The sequence below is a fragment of the Amblyomma mixtum genome, chromosome 4 (assembly GCF_055824585.1).
Source record: "Amblyomma mixtum isolate Tamu chromosome 4, ASM5582458v1, whole genome shotgun sequence".
Taxonomy (NCBI): Eukaryota; Metazoa; Arthropoda; class Arachnida; order Ixodida; family Ixodidae; genus Amblyomma; species Amblyomma mixtum.
In genome coordinates, this window is record NC_143015.1 from 83,403,286 (window position 1) to 83,421,069 (window position 17,784).

The 17,784-nt window shown below is 44.8% G+C and overlaps 1 protein-coding gene across 1 annotated transcript in view; it reads left to right on the forward strand.

Annotated features, from left to right (window-relative positions):
* The first annotated feature begins 367 nt into the window (after positions 1-367).
* LOC149347232 (sodium-coupled monocarboxylate transporter 2-like) overlaps positions 368-17,784 on the forward strand; it is a 30,359-nt gene continuing 12,942 nt past the window's right edge. Inside the window, exons 1-9 of the mRNA XM_089585530.1 lie at positions 368-706; positions 4,709-4,774; positions 7,285-7,336; positions 8,332-8,399; positions 8,826-8,983; positions 9,454-9,594; positions 11,050-11,179; positions 13,773-13,861; positions 15,322-15,431. Of these exons, the coding sequence (XP_089441656.1) occupies positions 368-706; positions 4,709-4,774; positions 7,285-7,336; positions 8,332-8,399; positions 8,826-8,983; positions 9,454-9,594; positions 11,050-11,179; positions 13,773-13,861; positions 15,322-15,431 (1,153 nt within the window). The remainder of the gene's footprint in view (positions 707-4,708; positions 4,775-7,284; positions 7,337-8,331; positions 8,400-8,825; positions 8,984-9,453; positions 9,595-11,049; positions 11,180-13,772; positions 13,862-15,321; positions 15,432-17,784) is intronic.

The following is a 17,784-nucleotide window of genomic DNA, read 5'->3' on the forward strand; positions in this document are numbered from 1 at the left end:
CTAAGACGTATAATGTGCACGGGTCATTCGGAGAGACGGAACGCTGTGTAGACAAAGACCTTGTGGTGACGATGTCCGGTCTTTTACGCGATACTTACGTCCAAAGATTTTGCAATAGCTCCGGTCTGAACATTACCTACCAACCTGGCGGCGATTTTCTGGAGGCATGAAGTTCTTGCAGACACATACGTTAAAGAAACCAGCCGAAGCAGCGATTGTCTTTTTCGGTTGGGTAATCCGGGTCGAGTCATGTGGGCAAACTTTTCCTTGTGCTTTTTTTTTCAGGTCAACGTTTCACCAGAAGCACACCTGTGCGGTCACCACCGGTAAACCAGAGCTGAAGATTCACCCGAAGGAACTGGTGACAATGCGCGTCTTGGAATACGTGCTGTTTGGAGTTCTGGTTGCGGCGAACTTTTCTCTCGGTCTTTACTTCTCCTTCCGGCATTCTTCCGGGGAAAGCGGCAGTGATGGAACTGCACGTGAAGTGTTCCTCGGCAGCAGGTCTCTGAGGATGCTTCCCCTAGCTGCCTCAACTGTGGCCTCCCTATTCTCGTCGACTGGACTCATCGCGCTGCCGGCTCACTACTACGCCTACGGATGGCACCTGTTCTGGGGCGGATTGGCCCCTCTGCTGCTGTTTCCTTTTGCGACCCGAGTTTTTGTACCAGTGTTGTACAAGCTCGGTGTGACGTCCGTATTTGAGGTGAGTGCATTGACTGCTATGTTCTTGTGTATAGAAACGCACCTTGCAAACCTTAGTGCATTTGAAAAACCCCAGGCGTCATCTTGGATTTCCTGTACTGACTTTGCCGTACACCCTTTACACTCGCTTTGTACGCCAGGAAGTGGGTAGAGTTTAGGTTGGGGCTTCTTGGGAGCGTTTGTGAATAGCGCCTCAGCTAGCAACACCTCTCAAGAGTAGGCAGAACGTTTAGACATTAAAGAGCAGGCTAGCAGTCTTAATCTCCTTTTGTGTGAAGGATTCTTCAGGGACCTAACTCCTACGCATGCGTGGAAGCTTGCATACTCTTGTTGTCGGCAGGGTGGAGCGCTGCTCGCCTAATTAGAATCCGTTTTCAAAGAAAAGTTTTACGCGTTCTCACCTCCTTTCAATCACGCCCAAGAAATCAATCTAACTGTAGTTTTTAAAACAAAAATTTGGAGTCATCGAAAACCACGCCCTTATAATACGTAGAAATATCCCAAAAACTGGGAAAAAAATGTTTGTTTCTGCGACCAGATTTAACCCCTGACATAAATATCGACGACTTCCTGAAAGGCAGCCAGATACACTGTGCTTGCGCTTCTGACAACGGTTATTCTATAGTTTTCTTGAAGTGAAAGCGTTCTGCTGTTTTCGTTAACATTAATTTTAGGATTAACATATCATCAGCCCAGCTGCTTTCACTGCTAGAGAAAGGCCTTTCTCTCAATGACCCCCACTTAATCCTGTTTTCCGCCAGCAGCGGCCAATGTATCCCACGAAACTGTCTAATCTCAGCCCACTTGACTCTGAGTTTGCTATGTATATCATTTCTTAGAATAAACTCCGTTACCCCCAAAAAGTAAGCGCTTTCTGCTATCTGCACTACCCTGCCTTGTTATTTTGTTGTTCATGGCTTCAGCTAGGGTACCAAAAACTCTGATCGTAAACTCACTCTGCTGCTATCCTGTCTCTGAAGGGCTACTGCAGAGGTTTTAGAATTCGACGGGCTTACAGAGGTCGAGTGCGAGAAGCTAGCTCGCAAAGCATGTGAAGTCCTTTTGAACTAGCATTTAAAATCGTTATGTAATCGTCGAATAAAATCGCGACGGCCTTCAAACTTCTCCGCAGCGCACATCGCCAAGTAGGGAGCACATGATGACGTCATCGGTGGTACTAGCACGTTTCCAATGCATAAACGCTTGCTTTGAAAGAAAAAAAGCAAACGCCACCGAACGGAAAACCCATCGAGCATTGCTTCGCCGCATCCAACGACGCATGGCAGGGTGTCGTTGACGGTGGTAGAATTCTGAAATCTTACCGTCCATGACGTAACGCTGAGTTTCTTCGCACTTATATAGTGCTGTGAGGAGAAGCCTAAAAATTAATTGTCGATTACGTCACCGCATTAAATGGAAGCGCAAAGGAACTGCGCATGCTTTACCTGCAACATATTTAGATATGAATCCTTGAATATCGAGAAATTCTTAAAAAACGGCGCTGTTGCCCTTTTATATTGATGCTATCATTTTCCTAAGTGTAGCTAACAACGTTGCTGGTAATTTAATTACAAGCTTTTCGTTATACTCAAAGCATTTGCCTCATATGTGAACGCTGACAATATAGAATTACTGTATACGCACCTCTTGGAAGGGGGGCGGGGGGTGTAAGTTTGGCGAATTGAAAAATTGTAAACCTATATTCATTACTTAAGAGAAGCTGCCATACGCATTAAAGTCCATTCCAACCGGGTTTCAAAAAGAGCTTTCTGCCGGCCTGGTGGTCGCCTTCACTGAGGCGAAATTGTGGAAAAAAAATTGCAAAGTCTCCAACTCCAACTCTGGCAGACCACAAACGTTAGCAGTGGTGCTATTTCTCCAAGCCGTCCTTGGCCATTAAAACAAAATATTTATCATCAACATTCTCATAACTCCATCCGAATCATATTTTCCTAGATTTAGTGCTCAGTGTCAGAATATCCGGTGAATACTCGGCTTACTTGGATGTGTTCCTCACTACTTTCTATAACTGTCAGCCTAGGGTAAACGGTTGTTTTCTTTACACACTGCTAAAGATACTTTAGTCTTATTTATAATACAGGTTATGCCCATCACTCTGATTTGAGTGTGTAGCTCCTATGTCATGCGCTGATATTTCTCGCTCGTGTTCTTTTGCTATGCAAGGTAATGAGCTATTCGCTGGTTTTTCCAGCTGATCTACAATAACTGTTATCCTCAATACTCTTCAATCCAATCCTCTGACTCCCTCTCATTAACAAAGGGCGAATTGTATTGTATAGATCGCGCCACCTTACCACATGCGTTGGGTTTTGCTCTTGTTCAAGCTTAAAAAACCCGCTGCGGTGGCTCAGTGGTTACGGCGCTCGGCTGCTGTCCCGAAGGACACGGGTTCAATTCCGGCCGAGGCGGCCGAATATCGATGGAGGTGAAATTCTAGAGGCCCGTGTGCTGTACGATGTCAGTGCACGTTAAAGAACGACAGGTGGTCGAAATTTCTGGAGCCCTTCACTACGGCGTCCCTCATAGCCTGAGTCGCTTTGAGACGTTAAACCTTAATAAACAAGTTGGTTAAACACTAGTTTGCGCGATTTTTTTCCTTTATTTGTTTTAACATCCCAAAGCGTCTCAGGCCCATATTGCGCTATAGATAGTAACAGTATTTTCGGCAAGGTTACAAAGGAGCGAACCATAGGTATAAGCGCACAATATCGACTAAAGGCTTATTTTTAATTACAACAAAAGGATATGTAAAAAAAGGATCAAAATCGTCGTAAACAAGTAAATAACACATGAAACTCCCACACTTTGATATGCTCCCTCGTGTCGGTAAAAGAGGGCTGACTAGCGCGAAGAGCACACGGTGCGACAGACCGCTGTTTCGTTCGTTGTTCACAGCAGCTTCCGAGGTCACCTACCTTGCAGGCGTTCATTCCACTCTGTGCACTCCAAGTTGGTGTAAACAATGGGATAGCGATCTCCTGCTAACAACAGGCATATAACATGTGCCGCGCACATGCCAGGTGAGAACATGGAACTGCAGCCAGAGGCTGCGCAGATGCGGGCATCCTAGGCAACTGTTGGTGTGTGCTACTCAAATCTGCGCAATGAATCCTCGTCCCACCAGGCTCGATGAAAAGCGAGGGATTAAATGAAATTTATGTTCCTTCCGTTCATAACGAAATTGCAAAAGAATAAATAACTCCTGCAAGTAACATAGAAAAGGGTGTGCGTTATGGCCCTCTATATACTGAAATTAGACAGCATATCAATGATTTGCAGTTTTCTGCGTTCGTCATTTATAGTAGCAATGAATGTGCTTTTTCATAGCCTTTCGTTCAGATGAGGAATACAACCTCAGTTAATAGTGCTCCACTAACCGGTTCTTCATTGGTTTATGGGGTTTAATGCCCCAACGCAACTCAGGCTGTGAGGGACGCCGTAGTGATGGACTCCGGAAATATCGATCATCTGGGGCTCTTCAACGTGCACTGACATCGCACAGTACATGGACCTCTGGAATTTCGCCTCTTCGAAATTCTACCGCTGCGGCCGGAATCTAACCCCCGTCTTTCGGGTCATCAGTCGAGCGCCTTACCACTGAGCCAAAGCGGCGGCGGTTTTTGGTCTTGCTCTCGTTTCACAACGCCGTATGTAATTCCGTTTGTCCGAAGATTAGTGATTTTCAACTTATATACAGTTGAAGCGAGACCTGCTATCTGCTTCTTTATTTAAGGCGACATGCTACATAGAGTTACCACCAGAGGGTCGCGGACGGGTAAGTGCAGAGTCAAGTGTGGGCACATTTTCAAATTGGTATTATTCGGCCTAAAAACAGCATTTTCAAACCGGAACTTCTGCGGTTGCAAGCTTCATGAGCCGAACAACAAGGTTCTTTATGTTTTTATTTTGCTGCTCACAGCGTACCACGCCATGACGTGAACATGTCCTAATAAACAAATTTACATTTTCTTTTCCTCTACAGTACATTCGACTGCGCTTCAACGCCAAAATTTCGTTAACAGCCTGCGCTGTCTACATTTTTTTCACGGTAAGTGGCATACATCATACCTAAAGACATTGCAATCGTGGCTGCATAGCCCTTTCAAAATAATAATTCAGAGTTTACCAGAACCCCTTTTGGCACGGGATATTAATTCTCATCATCATCATCATCAGCCTGACGACGACCACTGCAGGGCAAGGGCCTCTCCAATGTCTCTCCAATGAACCCTGTCCTTTTCAACTTGCGGCCACCCTATCCCCCCAAACTTCTTAATCTCATCCACCCACCTAACCTTCTGCCGTCCCCTGCTAAGCTTGCCTTCTCTTAGAATCCATTCCGTTACCCTTAAGGACGACCGGTTATCTTGCCTTTGCATTACATGCCCTGCCCAAGCCCATTTCTCCCCCTTGATTTCGACGAGGTTGTCATTAACCCGCGTTCTCCGCCCGCTTCCCATCTCGTAATGTTACAGCCATCATTTTTCTTTCCATCGTTGTACGCGTATTTTACTTGAGCTGAACCCTTTTCGTTAGCCTCCACGTTTCTGCCCCATAGGTGAGTACCGGCAAGGTACAACTTTTGTGTACTTTTCTCTTGAGGAATATTGGTGATCTGCCATTCATGATGTGAGAGAACCTGCCGTATGCGCTCCACCCCATTCGTATTCTTCTAGTTGTTGCCCTCTCATTACTCATTCTCCATGTCGCAAAACAAGCTTTTGTTAAAAGCATGGAATAAAAAAAAACACGGATGATTTAGCGAGGTTAGGCTAGCGAATTAGGTGCGCTCGAACTTTATTTTCACTTAGGCTTCGGTTCGAGGCTCGCGTTAAGACGGCAATATGACACCGGTCTGTTCTGGATCTATTCCGCAGGTATGAAAGTGGATGACGACAACGACATACAAAGCACAAATAAGACATTGGCAGTAAAACACGCCGGATGTTCCGCTGCGGCGTTGACATAATAGTCTAATGCAGCTTCCAGCGAAGCTGATCTCTTCGTGCCGCCGCGGATTTGAAACCCACTCACGACCACAGAGTTCTTTACCATAAATTGTTTTGCATAGTTGACGATTAAGCCTGATTGCAAGTTGACTACAGCCTGGTGCCTAGGTCGCCACCGTATTTTAGTGCTTGAAAATTTTACATTGACTTCGCTTGGCTGGCAGTGAAGCGCTCATTCACGCGCGCTCACACCTTCTGAACACCATGACTGGACGCGATGAACTCATAAAGCTCCGTGTTAACCAATCGTCCTAGAATTCAGTCGTTGATTATCGTCCCGCGGTCCATCTCGAGCGAAAGGTAAATGCAGTCTCTGCGCCGCCTCTGATGCCGTGTTAACAAAGACAATTATGAACAAGGCACCCGTATAACGGCGCCGGAACTTCTAGCCCGCTTGCCCTTATTTTCCCCCGGTGCTCTTGGCGAGTCCTTGTCTTTGTAGATGCAGAAGCGCCATTGATTCACTGCGCGGTACATTATAGGCTATTTAACGAGAAGCCGTGCTTCGTGAACATTTTTATTTTGGAATTATTACCCTTGCGTCTTTTTTCTCGTGAACTTCATTCAAGATCAAATGAAGGGACTCAGTTGAAAGGTTTATTCCACCGGACCGCAAGAGCGCGAGGCGATGTATGCCATATCCATTTTTCTTCAGCAACGAGCTGTTTCCTTCTAGTCTGCATTTTTGATGGCATGTTTTAGAACGAAACTTCTGGTTCCTGTCAATGGTGAAAACTAGAAACTGGCAGGCATGTCGAATATAGAACTGAGTCTACATTCCAGATCTTTATGAGTGCCCTCAGTGCCGATATGAATCGACAGCTCTTCAAGCTATTGTGGAATGTCTGGACTCCCGTCCAATCTCCGAGGAGATTTTCTTTAAAAGTTGAGCCAAAGTCAGCCAATGGCGGTGCGAAGAAAAGGCCGTGCTTAAATTCTTCTGACGCAGAGGTTTCGCCAGTCACCTCTAAAACGTTTTGAACACCGCGTACAACATCGCCTTTGCTCACCTGTTTCTGAGAGACGTGGTTCGGGGAACTGTGCTGCAGACGTGCAGCCCTGCTTTCCTTAGACGTAAGCGTTGTTAATTGGTACCATGTTTGCGGGACTTGTGTTCAGACATCTAAATGAAATATTTGCTTGCTTATCCACGCGTGGTTATAAACATTATAATTTCTTAGACATCTGTCCTTTAGATCAGTGTTGTAACGGGCGCGGTAGACGTGTAGCTAACGTTGGGACCTCGTTGCCGCTCATTGCGTAGCGACATCACCATCTTCCATCTTCACTCTCTTCATCTTTCGTCTTTTTCTTTTATAACAATAAGTAGCAGGCAGTGAAAGACGTTCCTCTGGCGTCCCGGTCCATGCCTCCCTTTCTCGTCCGCTTTCACTCCACGTGAACATCACATGTCTATCACCTCTAGCACGTCCTGACCTAAGCCGTTCCGGAGCATTACAATATGCTCATTAATTCGATCACTGTAACATTTATTTGATGCTGCCCATACAAACAAGTAGTGAATAGACTTCTTTCCATTTTTTTGCAGCAGACTATCGGGGCCATCTCCATCTTTGCAGCGTCGCTGACCCTTGTCACTGGTACAGTGGAATTGATTAAATTTACTCCGTTGTATGACTGTTGTGGAGATGCACTGAAATGAAAGGGGCAGCTAACCAAATTGTCTAGTCTTGGAATACATTGGTGTTCATTTGTGACCAGTCACTGCAGTTATCTGCACTCCATACAGAAATTTATTTATCTAAGACAACGGAAGAACAGGACTAATTATTAGGGAAAAGAGTTCTTTATATAGAGCATATACGTACAGTTCCTACCACACAGAGAAATACTGGCGCTTAAGCGAGTGTTTGCTGCGGTGATAACAAAAAAAGTAATGTAAAAATGAAAAAAATCATCTGTTGATGCCACATATATGCAGGTGTTTGTGAGTCAGGACGAGGAAGCTACGACTATCATTTAGGCTTCCTATTAGAGTGGTAGATGGTGCCTATCCCCTTTCTTCAGTAATCAGCTGTAGTGTCACTGACAGGCCTCAGAGTTGTCTGACCTTTGGGACACCAAATTGTCACCCCACAAACACTAGTGAAGTATTGGCGTCACTTATCGGTGTTTTTGAATGAAGTGAACAGCGGATTTGCCAGCGCATTTTAAAGGCGCTCTGAAGAAGACGCCGTGAAAGCGCAGCATTGCGTCGTGTTATTTGAACCCGCACCTGTGGCGCGCCGTATATACCACGCAAGAGACAGCGCTCAGGCTGCATTTTGCGTGTCCCGAGCCTTCCAGAGTGCCTGCTATCCATATGGGAGACACACACAAAGGTGAAGGGTTTTTATGCGAACGCTTAAAGACTGAAATCTTTGTCGGCTACTCTATTCTGCCATTGTACTACATTCATGCCAAGTGAACATTTTCATCAGTCTTCAAGAAAGCTTACTCGGACATTTGTTGCCTACAGTGCGCGCATGTTCTTCAAAATAAAGACTGACTATTAGGCTATCGCTTGAGTCCTTTCCGCGGCTGAATGAAGGAGTATGTCAAGTACTCAGTGTATTGTTTCAATATTTTTGCTTAGTATTCCACGCACCGCTCATCTGGTGCAACGTAGCCATTGGCTTGTCCGGCACGCTCTACACAGCTCTGGTAAGAATCGCTCTAAGCCTTTTGACTCTCTCTCATCTCTGTAAATCTCCCACCGATCACGATGACTTATTTCAAATAGTTCTGCTTTGATTTCTTGACAAAGTACCAAGTAGAGGGCCCTGCGAAGGTTACTACCTTAGAATGCGGTATGGAGATTAGAAACTAACTGCATCCTGGAAGTTCATTCCACAGTTCTGTTCTTATGTATATTTTCTTGGTGTAATTGACCTTCGCTATAAGCTTAAAGATGTCCATGTTTTCAAATAGCGCTTCCAGACAATTTGGTTAGCGAAACATATTTTTGCTCTAGCAATATCCTCATATTCATAAAAATCTTGAAATTCTTGCTGCGATGCATTACTGCAATATGGCTACAAAACATCATGAGCGTTGTTTACCCTTTATATATTCTCTTTTTCCGACAAGGGTGGACTTCGAGGAGTTGTGTGGACGGACTGCATGCAGTTTTTAGTTATCCTGGCCACTCCGACAACGTTGATCATAAACATATTGACCAACTCTATATCGGCAAACTCAACAATACCTCCTGTTAAGGACCTGAATGTCAAGAACTACATTGCAGAGTAAGTGCATGAACTGCGAGCGAATTTTTTTGTGTTCTAACGTACCAGATTATGCATGGTTGCAGTAGCATTAAGCTACGATCTCACTAAAAAGCATGTTCGAAACCCGAGGCAGTACGGCCACAGCACTCTACTGATAGTGTTTGATTTCTGACTAAAGTCTGATTGAGGAAAGGGAGCCTTTGTTCTGATAGACGCACATTCAGGGATCCTCGCCTCAGTTTGCCATTTATGTTTTCTGTATTACTTAAATTCGAAACAGTGATAACAGTGCAACTGCACTTCTCTATGTGAGCTGAAGTATATGGAAGAAAATTTCAGCTAAGAGTGGAAGCTTTATAACGGCCACAAGCTCGTTTGGTTGCTTAGAGCGTTTTAGCACGAGCAGTTTAAAACACTAGAAAGCTGCACTAAGCTCATGCAAAAGGCCAACTTTGGTTAAGAGGGATTTCTTTCTCTTGTGTTGATAGTTTCAGCCTGGACTTCACGAGGGACGAGAATGCCTGGACTTGTTTTTTTGGTTTGTTCGCGTCGGTAATTCTCCGGATGTGCCTCGATCAAGTTGTTGCCCAGCGACTCCTGGCATCCCGAACGATGAAAGAAGCACAAAGGTACCAAAGTTTTCCTACTTATCATGATGAGACGTTGATACGGTGCTGAGTGTACACTAGCGTTCAGCATCGACTCAGTGAATGAAAGCAGACTTATTCTAACGATTTTACTTTCTACAAACTGTAAGCAATTGTCTGTGAGGCACCGTACAACGACTTAGTACAACAATGACCGCAGCATAATTCGACAGATTTTCTTTGTGCTCTTAAAAACCATTACGTTTTGTCCTAAGCCATGATTCAGAACCCCTCAAAATCTTTACACGAATGTAAACATTACAGAAGACACCACACGTAACAATAAAAAGTGCACTTAACTTACCGCAGCCCCACAAGAACTGCAGATTGTGCGTTATCAAACAAGCAAAGCCCTGTTTGGCCGCTCCTCCGTTTCCTGCCGTAGCTAATATGTGAGAACGCAGAATATGTACTGTAAGGACTACAAACCAACACGCCCGAATTTCAGCTTTACTCGGGGGCTATAAATTTTGCCGTTTTCCAGAAAGCTACAGCGTCTTTTGACAAGCTGCAGCTCTTTAATATGCACCAATATCTGACTCGGGGAATTTTTTCACGGCGTCCAGAAAGCAAACCCGTGTTCGCAAGCTCAGTGGCACATTGCAGTAGCCATTGAGTCACTATGTTAGATAGGATGCCAAAGCTACGCCAGGAATTCTTAACTTTCATCTGCTCATACTACAACCATTTATCTTTTTAAAGAAATAACGCGCGTTGACGACCAAGTTTTAGCCAGTTGTGAGTGCGCGCTTGTCTTGTGCACCCATCTGTCTCGTCTAACTCCAAGTTTAGCGCCTTACTTCAATCAAAAATGTGCAACCAACCGCTCCCATTTCTCTTTTGTTTACAACCATTAACATTGTAATAAGGGAGTAATTACTCACTGGCATCCACCCGAGCGCAGCCATACGGCTACAAAGGAAAGCTATACAGCTTTCTCAAAAACTTCGTAGTTGGGGGATTCCCCTAAACATTTGACCAACCATTAGCATTCCAACAAGATCATGCCCAGACATTAGCACCGAGAGCTATGGTTTTTCATGCTGCGGCGAGAACAAATAGGAGATACGCTGCGATCAGAAAAACAACGTCGAGCATTGTGCAATCAATACAGCTATTGTAGCCCTCTTTCAGTGCCACCATTGACAAAACTATATGTACGCAAAGACGGACTCCGCTTGGTTGCAGCTTCATCATCCCGCGTCGCTTGTCGTGAAGGAAAGCCGATAGCCAGTCAAGATGCAGAGCTATATGATCTGTGGTTCTAATTTTTTGGTGCAGTGTCTGGGTTCGAAAACAGCATTTTTTTTTTAATTCCTTATTATTTGTCATTTTATGTGCGTGGTTAGTTTAGGTGTGCTAAAATTCGGTGTTCTTTGGTTTATGATGTTTAATCAACACTACCTATAATAAAGACGTTTTTCTTTTTCTTTTCAGAATTGCCTTCACCAGTTCACTCCTTTTAGCGCTTGTTTACTGCTTATTGATCTTGATGGGTGCGTCGCTCACTATATGGTATCGAGGCTGCGACCCAGTGCTGTCTGGTGCTATTTCTAGCACTGATCAGGTGAGTTTTGCGCCCTGTAACTTCTTCGAAGTAACCTCTCTGCAGCGGAGGTAATAGGTCTCCTATTCCTCGTGTGTTTTTCAAGCTTTCAATTCCTTGCACCGTCATAAGTTCATTTGGTACTGATTTTATTCAAGTCTTTTTAATGCATGTACCGCCTCAAACTGTTCGTTATGGAAAGCCAATAGACCTCTTGCGCTTGAGTTCTGAAGGTATAGTAGCACCTTCGCATGCGGGCAAGAACAAAACAAAAACAAAAACAACTTGGCTGCGTAGTATACACAATAAGCTCAGCCTATGCTGCAGGAGATATCTCGCCGGCTTTCTGCGTCGACTCGCGTTCTTTTCTCCCTCTTCGGGAATTCGAAAACATTAGTAACCTGTCACAGACCACGCTGTGAACCGGCCGCAGCATAATTTTTCAAAACTGAACCCTCGCGTGCCTTTCGGCGTAAGGTTGAAAACTTCAGGAATCGCCAATCGCAAGCTGGCCGAGCAGCCCTCGATCTTTAATAATAGTCACCATCACTGTTGCTAAGAAGCCCTCCATCTCAGCGTGCGGCTCAATACCATTTTATTTCAAACGCGTACGATGCGGAGTCGCGTGCAATGGTTAGGAGGGACATCAACTGCGCCATGGGGGCTGCTACGTCGTCTTGCATGATACATACATGATGGACAGCGAGCTCCCAAGATGCATGCCAATTCGCAGCCGTAAGGAAAATTAACGATTAGGCCAGTATATACAGCAAATGTAGATCGCAAATCATGATTTGGTAGCCAGCCGCAACGATAGACTGTCGACTTGTTGAAATTCAGTATTGGCGAGGTGCTTGTACTGCACAAGTAAGCTAAACTGGGCTAGTCGGAGCAATTGCATCTTCGAAATACGTAGCGCGAAAAACAAGACACAGGCAAGGTGAAGCGCTCGTGTCCTGTCTTCACCTTGCCTGTGTCTTGTTTTTCGCGCTACGTATTTCGAAGATGCTTGTACTGCCAGTACACGCTAAAAAACAACACTGAATGGGGGCATTTAATCTACGTCTACTACTGCTGCAACAGGGCGGGTTTCCCAGAGGCAAGTGCATAATGTAAATGGCAGAACAAGTAAGCAGCAGATGGAGGCTCCCGTATTTCCGCTGAAATCTGCATTATAGCAACGAGGGCCCGAGCTCATCCAGTGACGCGATTCGTACGTTGCTACAGGCTCAGCTGAGCTTACGCATGCGACTTTTCATCAGCTACTGGCAACAGTGGCCTTTTTATTTCCCAACGTCACAAGTGTCACCGATCGTACAGCTGCGTGCAAAAGCGAAATGCGGTGTCGACGCGTCACAAAAGTTTACAGCCATAAAGACGCCAAAGCAAGCCCGGTAGAAACTGTCTTACGAAGCCGACAACACTCACGAACATTCCTACGCCTTCACTCCCCAGAAGATAGCCACGTGTGAAGCTTTCCTAGAGCTCCACATAGAATGACACTAGTCTGAGTTTCGACTAGCAGATTTCTGAGACTGCGCGCTTTCGATAGGGAGGCGGTCTCTTAAATCAGTCACTCGGGCGGAGCAATTTTCGACTGGCCTCGGCAAGGCTAATTCCGCCTGTATATTTAGACCACTGCACATTGCACAGTGCAGGTCGTACATCCCCGAATCATTTCTCGCCCTTTGACAGCGTGGCAACTCGCAGAACACAATCGGCGCACTACATTTGTTACTGCCCTAGCGGTAAAACGACATGAAGGTAAGGGTTCATATTAGTCGCATGCATCCGAAAGCAGCAGGTGGGATCTGCACTACACTATAAACATAAAGGAGTAACAAAAGAGTAAGCAGTCCTTTAGCGCAGTTCCTTTTATAAAAGGGTGTGCGCTAGAGGACAGGTTACTCTCTATTTAATCACATATACGCGTATTCGAATTCATAGTGTACGTTCGAATGTATGAGAAGCATAGTGGGTGCTTTTTAGCACTACTTTCGTGGCGTCTCCTGGAAACCGCAAGTGCATATTTGGTGACATTACATTCGCGGTAATAACAAATAAGGAGTAGGGTCGTGTCAATGTAATTAGCAGGCAGTGTTTTTCCCTGCTTAAGCATGATTATTACAATGCAGTCGATAAAAGGGACCTACTGTTTTAAGCAACGTGGCAGTCAATAAAAATCTTAGGAAGATCACATTTCAAACATGATGTCTAGGTTCCGGATAGAAATTCCCTTCTTCCAACTCAATATTTTCTTTAAGTATTCACTCTCGAACTCTGATTTGCACATAGTGCTTTACGCTCTGCAGTGAAGCCACCCGGGTGGTTCACTTTCCAATCATTAGTAAACCTTGCTATTCCATGCAGAGAAAAAAATTATCTGTACAATGTTGCTGCGAAGCTCTTATATCAAGTCACTTTCTTCTGTTAGCCTCAGCCTTTTGATTTAAAAGCTCATCATGTTTTCACTTCGTCAGAAAGGAATGCGGTGTGCTTTAAAGATCTGTGCTTGATTCCGTACGCCTGTGCGACGTTTCACACTGACCTTGTTTTCTCCCGTCTCTTCTACAGTTCCACAGTCCTTGCTATCTCTTTTTTTTATATGCTGCAGATATTGCCGTACTATATAAACACGGAACTGGTGCACGTGCCTGGATTTGTTGGGCTTTTCCTCGCCGGTGTTGTGTGCGCCGCTACCAGGTAACTGATGAGATATCATATCACCTGTCCACAAGTACAGTTGTTACATTTTGATGCGAAAAACGTTGAATAGCATATATGCGCCTTAAGGTCATACGGGCGAAATACGTTACGTTTACATACCTTCAAGTCTAGCTGTCATCCCTGTACCGCTCCCTTATTAATTTTCATCTGAAGGGACGAACTCCATACTCCAGGCTACGCTCACAACACACTAGAATGTTCGGTGGCGCGAAAATCGTATTCTTCAGCTCTGATAACTTAGACATTTCCCCTGCATTATTCTGAAACGGCTCTTTCTTGGACGCGGCTAAATAAAACCTGCGCACAGATATTGCAAAGTTAATCTCATGAAAATAACCATCAGCTATTCCGTGCAACTTTTGACTTTCAGACAGCAACGTTCACGACGTCGACATTTTCTTCATTAACGTAGACCCCATGCCGCAATAAGGGAACATCCTTCAAACACTATGTTGCCGGCTTTCAACTTTAAATTTAGCTATACCCAACGCCTGAGAATCAATGAAATACTTGTCACGAGCATACTCACCACCTATGCTCCTTTCACAGCAGTTGTCTATGCCAGGCAAACAAAAAATAACACACTTTCATCGCTATAAAAGTACGCCGGTAGCAATCAATACCACAAGCTGCGATGCCAAAGACAAGTACCATTTACACAAACCGCTGCCCATAAGTTTTTTTTCTAATTTTTAGCTGATGTAGAGTAACGTTATTTAGGACATTCAAGGCTTTCCTTTACTGCGGTGCTCCACATGGCATATTGATATTCTTCTCCATGTCTGTGCAGTCTGGGACAAAAGTCTCCGGACCACGTGTTCTTCTAACGAAGCCGATAGCTCAGCTATAAGTCGGCGGCTGGCGACCACACTTGTGGAGGTAAAAGTTCAATTTTTGTTCTTTAATCTCAACAAGTGGGGTCTCCAGCCGCAGGCTGATAATAGAGCTATAAGCTTCGTTTGAGGAACACGTGGTCCGGAGACTTTTCTCCGCGACTGTACATCTTACGAAGGTTAGATACCACATATTGGGCTGATGTGAGCAGAAAAAAGCTGTTTATCATTCCACATGGACTACTTAACGGAGTAATCTGGCCTTTCAGTGGAAGTGAGACTGGAACTAATTTTATCTGCTAGCTTTTGTAGCGAAAGCTACATTAGGCTACTCAGCGGCGCATTTAGAATGGTAGTCGCAGGTCAGTACTGCTCACGCATCGTAACCATGGCAATCATGACAACCGGTTGCTGTGGTTGTTAGGCGTCGAGCATAACATGCTCGGCGCCTAACGTACCTTTCGCTATTTATATCCTGACTTAGCTGAGCTGAGCCAAAGCTGTTTTTGTCTGCTTTCGGTCATTACAACAAAGTGCGCATTTTTCTGGATTTATTGTGCAGCTTCAGTAGAGAACATTTACATTTACCCTGTCGCCTTTCAGTACAACTTCATCGACTATCAATTCCCAGGCAGCTATCTTATATGTGGACGTCATTGCACCCCGCTGGAAGAAAGCCCACAAGCATGTGTGGTGGATTACGCGCGGGTCAGGTAAGGAAGTATTCTACGCGGGTAGGACACACTTGCGAGCGCTTATACCATTGCTGGCGTTAAGTACGCATCACGAAAACAGAGTAATGAGGACTTCCAATCGCAAAGTTGAAGCATTTCCGGAGCAAAGTATTCTTTTTCTTTTCGAAGCAGCTCTACTCTAATCCAGCTCTGGAACACGGGTCGCGCTTTGCAATAGTTATTTGGGAGCGGTCACCGAGTTAAAGGTGCACTGAAGAGGAATCTGAACTCGTCTTTTTGCCGCTGGAACTCAATCTACACGTTCTGAGCATTCTTAGAAACTTCGATTTATTGGCCTGTGTGGCCGGTTTCCCTAATTAAATCGAATTAACGTCCGGCTCCCGTTTTTTTTTTTAATTCTTCCCCGTACGGTGGACGAAGTCGACCAACGCGCGGAGTGCCTTTCACCCAGTCCCGTGGCGGCTTGCCGCTCTGCCATAGGCGGAGTAATACGTAGTAATCCGTAGAAGCAAATAGTCCGCGCTTATTTTTATTTCTACTGGCTTATTTTGCGGCTATATTATCTGCGAATGAAACTATTTAATCACGGAAACCTAAAAAACAACATAAAGCGAAAGCAAAGCCTCCACGGAGCTGGTTGAAAGGCACTCCACGCGTTGGTCGACTCCGCCCACCGTACGAGGGGGAATTCAAAAATAAAGGCGGGAGCCGGACGTTAATTCGATTTAATTAGGGAAATCGGCCACACACGGCAGTAAGTCGAAGTTTCTAAGAATGCTAGGAACGTGTAGATGGAGTTCCCGGGGCAAAACGACGAGTTGAGATTCCTCTTCAGTGCACCTTTAAGTACGTATCACGGAAACAGTGTAATGCGTACTTACAATCGCAAATTTGAAGCACTTCCGGAGCAACATATTCTGTTTCTTCTCGAAGCAGCTCTACTCTAATCCAGCTCTGGAACACGGGTCGCGCCTTGCAATGGTTATTAGGGAGCAGTCACCGAGTTAAGGTCGCTCTATGGAGGAGTCCGGACTGCTCTGCCAGAACCTGTGGATTTTATCGGAAGTTTGCGTAGCGTAGGCTAGCTTCCTTCCGTTCCGTATCTGATGAGGGCGCTCGAGAGCGCAAGCAACGCTGGGTATACTTTCTTCGCTAGCAGCGCACAAGGTTTGCTCCGGCCGGAGCGTGAAGCCTTCCAAACGCAGAGTCGGGGCTGGTGCTCTCCGCCGGTCATCCACACTGTCACAGAGCGTGCGGACCGCTCCGGATCTGTGATTGGAATACACCATAGGGTTAATGTTCACAGAAGGCGCGTAAGCAGCGTCACTGATTTATTTCAGAGCAAGGTGTGGTAGACCTAATGTTCACAGAAGGCGCGTAAGCAGCGTCACTGATTTATTTCAGAGCAAGGTGTGGTAGACCTAATTGCTGATACTCATTTGCAATGCTGCGGACGTTCTTTTCGCTACAAAGCCACAAACACGCACGCTGCTTTGCTAATCTTGAAAAAAAAAATGAAACATTTAATAGCGCATAAAACAAATTACAGTCCTTGTAAAGTATTTAATCAGATAGATTAATTGTAAATCGTCTCTTCTATTCAATTTGCAGAGCATATCAACACACCAATGCATGCAAGGATAGAAACAAAAAGCCGCTGCATGAAGGACTAGACGATGGTATTGGCCGGTTCCTCCGCAACGCATAATCCTAGTGCACGTGCCGTAAAAAGAGGCGAAGGTTTCATGCGCAGAATGTGCAGTAGGATCCATGAGCGGTTGAACGAGGATAGTGCTGTAATTTTTGGGATAAATAAATGCATATAGTGGGGTTAATTCTGTAGAGTACACAAACATATTTACAACTTGGTATTACAGGAAGTCGTAGATTATTGATTCCGCGCCTGAAAATTATCTCACCTACACGAGGACATGCAGTTGAGAAATGTAGCGCACTGGAGTTTCACTGACTTAACAGTAATAGGTAGAATAATTTTGGTACGCGCAACTATTTGTTTATTTAATGATTAAAAGCACGCACACACCTCTTCGAAGGAAAAAAAATAGAAACAAAACAGGCATAAACGGCTAGTTGAACAATATACAAAACAATGGCAAATAATCGATCCTAATTGAAATAATTACAAATTTTATATCATTGACTTCAATTTTGGAAAATGTAGTGACTGACAAAGGCGCGCAGGGTAGGTCCGCTAAGATAAACTTGTTTACGAAGATTAGTCCACTGTAGAACTATCGGCAGTCATCTTGATAAACTTGGCACATATTTAAACTGCCTCTAATTTGATAATTGCCACAGATTTATTATTCAACTTGTATTCGATAACTTTAGCTCATGAAATTTAATGTCA